General features: G+C 44.1%; 1 protein-coding gene across 2 annotated transcripts; it reads right to left on the minus strand.

Moving 5' to 3' along the window:
- Positions 1–227: 227 nt before the first annotated feature.
- Positions 228–3,597, minus strand: LOC119340771 (thiamine pyrophosphokinase 3-like). Of its 2 annotated transcripts, XM_037612694.1 has the most exons (7): positions 3,396–3,597; positions 3,199–3,295; positions 2,277–2,349; positions 1,160–1,261; positions 1,021–1,051; positions 802–945; positions 228–726 (listed from the first exon to the last, which is right to left on the minus strand). In XM_037612694.1, exons 1-7 carry the CDS (start codon positions 3,580–3,582, stop codon positions 611–613), a joined length of 750 nt encoding a protein of 249 aa, XP_037468591.1. In that variant the 5' UTR covers positions 3,583–3,597; the 3' UTR covers positions 228–610. The 2 variants fall into 2 exon arrangements, with proteins under 2 accessions (XP_037468591.1, XP_037468589.1); XM_037612692.1 differs by having other exon boundaries at positions 802–1,051.
- Positions 3,598–8,613: the final 5,016 nt, after the last annotated feature.

Below are 8,613 nucleotides of genomic sequence, written 5' to 3' on the forward strand. Positions count from 1 at the left end.
AGGCTTTTGCCCGGCCAGGATCCGGCGGTGGCGGGAGGGGAGGCGGAAGGGAGGGGAGGGGAGGCGGACGGGATCTAGAGGGGAGGGGAGGCGGAGGGGAGGGATTCTTCCTCACAGATCTTGTGGTCTAGTTGGATGGAGCTCTGAAATGAATTATGCAAATCCAGACTAACGAAGTACAAGAGGTGTGTAAAAAGAAAAGTTTGCTTGAACGAGTAACCCACAAACTGCGCCACTGTATTTTCACAACCTATTAACAAATATATATTTTGAAAGGCACACCGCCATTTTTTCTATGCGGGGGCAAATATATTTAATTGCCAAAGCTACCAAATTACAAATTGAAAATTTACAAGGTTTGAAATTCTAACACGCCAGAATTTATCACGTCACTGCTGGATGTAGTGGTCACAGACATAAATTAGATGAGACAATTGGCGATAGCTCAAAACGTCTGCGTAGCATAAGCTCGGTGCCAGAGAGATCTTGTCCAAATCAGGTCAGAATCTGAAGTGAATATAACCTGGTCCTCATCAACGATGTTCGATGTGTTAATCAATCAACCGTAGCTCATACAAGTATTGTCCGACTAGAAAATGCATCGAAAAACTCAGTGCCGGAGCGATATTGTCCAGATCAGGTCAGAATCTGAAGTGACCATAACCTGGTCCTCATCAACGATGTTCGATGTGCTAATCAATCCACCGAAGCTCATATGAGTATTATCTGACGAGAAAATGCATTGAAACATCAGCTGCTGCTGTATAGCACCACAGGATATTGACCAAGTGAAACACTTACCTAAATTCCACCGGAGCCCGGTGGTCGTGGTGCTAGTCGAAGGTGCGCCAACGGGAATCAACCCACAGTGGGGGCCCTCAACTGACCGTTCAATGTGGATGTTGTGAGTGTGCGTTCTTGGGAGCAGAAAGATCAGGCAATCATCTGATAGGAGGACGATCTTAATGTTTGGGAAGAGATGGAGTACATTGATGTTTCCCATCTCGTGATCAAACCTACCTCCTAGTGCTCCGAGGACAAGGATGCATAGCTGTCATTAAAGACAAGGTGGTATATACTTGTAAACATGGCGATGTGTTATTCTAATCAAATGATTTGAGGGCTAAAGATTTCATATTACTGAGCTAGAGTAGCTTACATTCGATTTGTCTGAGCCAGGAGAATTGTCAGTGATAAATGCTACACATTTGTGCAAGTCGGTGGTGTCCTGATCGTGTGATTGATCAGCTATTTTGGTACCCTGTGGTTGATCAAATAATAAGACAATTATTTCATCAGATTTGCCATAAGATGGTATTAGTTTCAAGTAAGGTTCTGCATGAAGTCATGTCTCAAGATATTAATTGTCATGTGATGACTGAAGCAATAACTTGCATGATCTATATGAGCCTTTGCACACATAGATATCAGCATAATAACTTACATGATCTATATCGGATTTCAGATTTCAGAAGAAACAAGATATTCAAGGTCACAAGAATCAGCGCTCTTTCTACTAAAGCAGATGCCATGCTGGAAGCCAATGGGCATCATGAAGAAAATATCATCAGCTGCCTCATATTTGAAATAAGAACATACCAAAATATTATTATTTAAGCTAACATACTCTAGTGCTGTTCTTTTGTTCATATAGAAGGGTACAATTATTTCTAGAAAGACGCAATTGAGGACACACACATGCCAAACTGATTTACATGTGAGATTTCATCTAAGAAATTTCATGGAGGAAGAAAAAAAAGATCCAGAATCTGCGCTACACCAACCATGTCACTCTAGCATGAATTGAATTCGCAGTGTAGCTTATTATGGGGCGGTTAAAATGGGGATGAATAACATTCGACAATCATGTAAATACTGTTTCTTTCTTCAAATCTAATGCCAGCAGAGGGTGTTTGCACTATGAATCTGCTAATTAACCATAACTAAGATTTCCAGAACTAGAGACCCAGCATTTTTCTCTCTCTCTTTCGGTTTTCATGTTTCCACATAACCGATAGCACTATTAAACTAGAAAACTGCTAGATATCTTGTATCCAGATAATGCTGAAGTACTATGCATCAGCCAAGGGAGCACTGTAAACTGCACCGACGAGGCGCCACGAGTACAAAATAATCAGATTGTGCCAAATTACTAAGAGTCTAAGACACTAGTCATGATTATACTAGCCAAATAACACTGTTCAAATATTATTTGACCCACACATGCTGTTTGCTAAGTTAATAAAAACTAAATGGAAAATAAAAAAGTAAATTACCAAATTGGAATAATATTCCTTCACTTCTGGTCGCACTGAATCCATATCCCCTTTGATTACATCTGGTTTGTATCTGCACAAAAACTGGCAGCTTGGTGAAAATTTACAATACGATGCTTTGAAAAGTACTGCATAGTCTTAAACATTGATTTCCGACTGTCGAGAATTGAGAAGGTCTGAGTCATGATCATCTCCTAGATCCCATTCCCATTAGCAATTTCAAGGGTGGAGTTAAAAAGCTTGGTATAAAAGAGGCTACTCATAGCTCACAAATATCTCACTAACATCACCTCTTCTCATAAAATAAGTGAGTTATTGCATTAACCACTACTCCTACTAACACTGCTGCTTCTCATGGCCAGTAAGAGGGAGTTTTTACATGTGAGATGAACCACTTTCTAATAAGCTGCACTAAAAAAATGGATTTACCAACATATCCACTGAAGAAGTGCCACCAAACGTCAGAACAAGCATCAGTGCTAGATGGTTCTTGCTGACTGGGAAAGGCAAATAGTCACTATAAATAAGTTACGATTTATTTCTAACCAATCACTTCCGCAAATTCTAATCCCCTTTCCATCAATATACTAGATTTACGTACACCTGTCGAGTTCTCTAGCATTACTTGAAAGTTGAAAGCACTATAGGCAGTAAACATAACAACCCCAAGCATTCCACCAAGCACATGGTGAGCATGCACGGGGCGACCAGTCGAACACACAAGCAGAATAGAGATTGCACTATATACAAATAAATGGTCCAATTTTGTTGAACTGTTTCTGATTTTTCTAGCGGCCAAACCAATCCAAAACACCGAATGGCCACCACCCGAGCAGGAATGTTCCTGTGCACATCCCTGTTCCTCTGCCCGGCAGGCCGACAGACAAACGCGGAATATGCAATGTCCGACGGATCGCATTACCTGGAGCGCACATCGTCGGGGTCGTGGCCGGGGAGCAGCTCCGGCATGCCATCGAACACGCGATTAGCGCCCCCGTCGGCGCACACCCGCACCTGCGCTGCACAGGCAGAGAAGCACATAAGCATCTTGAGGACGACGGAGCCACGAAGAGGCTAACAGGGCATAGTGGAAGCTGTGGGGCAGTGGCGATAGTTTACCGCGGTCCCAGAGGAGAGGGGCGAAGCGGGGCAGGCGCTGGTTGAGGACGACGACCGCGTACGCGTCCGCTGAGGCGGCTGGGGTTGCGGAGGAGGGGAGGAGGAAGGCGGAGGAGTGGGACATCGCCGGCCTGGACGGGGGATCCATGGCGGCCGTCGGAGCGCGCCGAGGGTGATGTGGCTCCATGGGACAGGGAGCGTGCTCGCTGAAGTTGCAATTAATCGTCGCCCTCGTGCGCGTGCTCTGTTTTAAAAACTGGATTTGGTCCGCGTCACCCACGGCCACGGGCGCCTCGCTGGTCCAGGAAGCACAACGCGCGTTTCATCAATGACGCGTCTGGTTGCTCGCAACAAGCTTAATCATGTCCGTGAGAAAAAAAATTGGTTGTCTGATTTTATCAGAATTTTGGTCCGCATGAAATTTAAAGCGATTCTCTGCCAGACCCGCTAGGAACGGCCGAATCAACCGTTTCCAGCGAGCGAGACTCGAGTGTTGCAGGGAAGGGGAACGCGACGCTGAACTCCAGAGTCCACGGAGATGGCATGAGCTCGCGCGTGTTTTCGAAAAAACGGCGGGAGGAATTGGCGTCACCTCCCACCGAATCGGTCGCCCTATTTAGCCATCCTCACTTCACCGCCAAAACTTCCTCCACCATTCCCCCCTCTCGAGCTTTCCTTCCGGTGCGGATCGACAACGACTACCAGGTAAGTTGGGCTCGTGCTCCGGCCATCGGTTGATGGCGGCGGCGATTCGAGTCCTCCTCTTCTCCAACGTGTTCCGCACCTCCTTCAAGTTGCCCCGATGGCGTGTGTGAGTTCAATCACCCCTTCTCTGTACTCATTCTAGTTAGATCTATGAGCATGTGATAGGGTTAGATTTGTGAGCATGTGATAGGGTTAAATTTGTTACCATGTTATGCATTGTACATCGCCGATCTGTGTGAATGTGATGTTCTGGTAGCTGATAGTGATGGATTTGAAGCATGCTAGGAGTTGTTTCCATGTCGACAAGGATAGATAGCTAGTGGTGATGAATTGGTAGTATGCTTGATGTGCAGTATATGCTAGTATGCAAACATGTGTACTAGTTTGTTGAACTCCTTGTTATGATTTGAGTTGCTGTGTTGAACTAGATCATTCGTCTGTACATGTGGTAGTGCTAGTTCATACCGTTCATATGTAGTGTTAGTTTATACTGTTTAGTGCTAGTTCCTACTATCAATGTGTAGTGTGCTCCACTCTTACTGATGCTTACGCTTGTAATTCATGAGCACGCAAGAGTTTGGTCATGCCCTTGCCGTGTCCTAGAGCCAGTTCACGACGTCATATGTCGAGGACTCTGCTACTTCTTGAGCTTGCGTTGGTTTTTCCCTTAAAGAGGAAAGGGTGATGCAACAAAGTAGAGATAAGTATTTCCCTCAGTTAGAGAACCAAGGTATCAATCCAGTAGGAGACAACGCACAAATCACCAATACATGCACAAACAATCAAACACTTGCACCCAACGCGATTAAGGGGTTGTCAATCCCTTCACGGTCACTTGCAAAAGTGAGATCTGATATAGATAAAACTAAAAAGATAAAGTAAATCTTTTTTGTTTTTTTGGTTTATAGATCGAAAAATAAAAAATTGCAAAATAGTAGATCGGAAACTTATATGATGAAAAATAGACCTGGGGTCATAGATTTCACTAGAGGCTTCTCTCAAGATAGCAAATAATACGATTGGTGAACAAATTACTGTCGAGCAATTGATAGAAAAAGCGCAAAGTTATGACGATATCCAAGGCAATGGTTATGAAATATAGGCATCACGTCCATGTCAAGTAGACCGACTCCTGCCTGCATCTACTACTATTACTCCACATATCGACCGACTCCTGCCTACATCTAGAGTATTAAGTTCATGAAGAACAGAGTAACGCTTTAAGTAAGATGACATGATGTAGATGAATAAACTCAAGCAATATGATGTAAACCCATCTTTTTATCCTCGATGAGAACAATACAACACGTGCCTCGCTACCCCTACTGTCACTGGGTGAGGACACCACAAGATTGGACCCAAAACTAAGCACTTCTCCCATTGCAAAAAAAAACAATCTATTTGGACAAACCAAACCGATAGTTCGAAGAGAGTTACAAAGATATCAAATCATGCATAAAAGAATTCAGAGAAGATTCAAATAATATGCATAGATAAGCTGATCATAAATCCACAATTCATCAGATCTCGACAAACACACCGCAAAAGAAGATTACATCAGATAGATCTCCAAGAACATCGAGGAGAACATGGTATTGAGAATCAAAGAGAGAGAATAAGCCGTCTAGATACTAGCTATGGACCTGTAGGTCTGTGGTAAACTACTCATGCTTCATCGGAAGGGCAATATAGTTGATGTAGAAGCCATCCATGATCGAATACCCCTCCGGCAGGATGCCGGAAAAGGCCCCTAGATGGGATCTCACAGGAACAGAAGGTTGTAGCGGTGGAAAAGTGTTTTCTTGGATGCTTCTGGTGGTTTGGGAATACATGTGATTATATAGGAGGAAGATCTAGGTCAGGGGGTCAGCAAGGGGCCACAAGGTAGGGGGCGCGTCCTACCTCCCTAGGCGCGTCCTCCACCCTTGTGGCCGCCTCATGGCTCTTATGACTTGCACTCCAAGTATCGTGGGTGTCTTCTGGTCCAAGAAAAATCGTTGCGAAGGTTTTATTCCGTTTGGACTTCTTTTGGTATTCCTTTTCTGCGAAGCTCAACAACAAGGAAAAAACAGAAACTGGAATTGGGCTCTAGGTTAATAAGTTAGTCCCAAAAATAATATAAAATAGCATATTAATGCATGTAAAACATCCAAAACAGATAATATAATAGCATGGAACAATCAAAAATTATAGATACGTTGGAGACGTATCAGACTCCCAGCCTCCCATCAAGCAGATGCCTCCTGATTCAGATGTTTTTGAGGTGTCTCCTATAGTTCCACCCTTTGTGGCTTCATCATGTGTGCTGGCTCAGCCCAATGCTGCAGCTCAAGTTGCTGCTCAAAAGACAGCCGCAAATGATAAGGAGGGTAGGGGAACTCCATGAAATGGTAGTTGTTCATGTCGACATCCGTGCTTAACAAGATGTGTGAAATCATAGCTAGTGGGGTGAGGGCTGACAAGGCCTTCAAGGAGGTGCACTTGAACGATGCTGCAAAGTAGGTGTTCGATTTTTGTGGGCAGGAGGTGAAAGTGCAACTAATCCCCAGATGGTTTTGGCAATTAATAACAACATATATGTCATTGAACTAAAGCCCATTCAAAGATCATTTCAGGAAAGTTCAATGTAGGTATGGCAAAGACATGTAAGTGTGGACCCTCAAAATGCAAAGGACATATGACGGTGTCCTGGATAAAGGGGTACTAACCCAGTCAGCCCATTCTCCTCGGGTTGGGCCAACGAGCCTTCATTCATGATTAAGATGGACTCGGAGGCCGTACGCAGGAGGCGTGATCAAGACTGCCTCCCCCAAAGACTTGACATATACTCCAAGATCTCTGCCGCCGCCTAGCTCCTAGCTGCCGACCTTGTAACCCTAGATACCCTCCCTGGCGTGTATATAAGTCATAGGGTTTAGCCCTACAGGGGACTTCAACATAAAATCATTCACCTAGCCCTAGAGTTAGACCACACATTACGATCTCGAGGTAGATCAACTCTATACTCGATACATCTTCATCAATATAAACAAGAGCAGGACTTGGGGTTTTACCTCCATCAAGAGGGCCCAAACCTGGGTAAACATCATCTCCTTCGTTCCTGTTACCCTCAACCCGAGATCCATAGCTCGGGACCCCCTACCCTGAGGTCTGCTGGTTTTGACATCGATACTAGTGCTTTCATTGAGAGTTCTACTGTGCGATCGCCAAAAGGAACGATGGCTCATCTACAGATCAACTGCTCCAACGACCTCGGGAGCATTTTCGCCCCTGGCCAGTTTTTTGTGTTTGGCAGCATGGTATTTTGCGCCGACTCGGTAGGACATCTGGCCTTTGTCGAGAACTACGCCCTGATAATCCTCAAGTGCAAGGAATCATCGTAGCAATTTCCAAAGATGGAAGTGATAAGTATGGAGTGTCGAACCCACAAGGAGCCAAAGGTAAGATCAACATTCTCTCAACTCCTATCTGCCACTGATACGACTCTACATGCACCGAGCATTTGCTTTCATCTAAAAACGAGAAATAAGACTATGTTGTGGGTATAAAGTGGATACTTTGCATGATATCGGAGAACTAAAATATAAAAATAGGTGTTGTCAACATAAATTTAGATCATATTACAATATGTTACAAATAGCGAGTGTGGAATAATGATCGATTGGTGTGCGGAATTTTCCTAGGCAATTGTTAACAAGATCGATAGTCATTATTGCAATTTTATATGAAGGAGAGGCATGAGCTAACATATTTCTGTACTTGTATCATATGAACTTATGATTGGACCTCTAGCAAGCATCTGCAACTACTAGAAATCATTAAGGTAAACCCAACCATAGCATTAAGTATCAAGTCCCCTTTACTCCCATAAACAACAACCCTGTACTCGGGTGTAAGCTTCTGTCACTCTAGCCACCCGCTATAAGCGAATCATGAACATATTGCAACACCCTACATCGAGAATCCCCCACGTGTGCGCGGCACGGGAGGCACCATAGGACAACACCAAAATTAAACATACAACTCAAACCAATCAAAATCATCAATCAACCCAAAGGACAAAAGAGATCTACTCAAACATCATAGGATTGGAACACATCATTGGATAATAATATGTGGCATAAAGCACCATGCTCAAGTAGACGATTACACCGGGATGCGGGATAGTGGATCGTTGAAAAGAGATGAGGGATGTGATGAAGATGGTGATGTTGATGAAGACGATCACCGCAGTGATGGTTCCTTCGGCAGCACTCCGGCACCACCAAGAGAGAGGGGGAGAGAGTCTCCCCCCTTGGCCTCCTCCTCCATGGCCTCCAGTGATGATGGCCCCCTCCAGCAGGGTGCCTAATACGTCCATTTTGCATCATGTTTTCTTACTGTTATTTATAATGTTTTTATCCATAATAATGCTTTTTGGAGAAATTCTAATGGTTTTTCTCTTGTAATATGCAAGGTATACACAAAGAGGGAGAATTCCGGTAGCTGGAAATCTGGACCTGAAAAAGCTACG

This window comes from Triticum dicoccoides, chromosome 1B, assembly GCF_002162155.2.
Source record: "Triticum dicoccoides isolate Atlit2015 ecotype Zavitan chromosome 1B, WEW_v2.0, whole genome shotgun sequence".
NCBI classification, from domain to species: Eukaryota; Viridiplantae; Streptophyta; class Magnoliopsida; order Poales; family Poaceae; genus Triticum; species Triticum dicoccoides.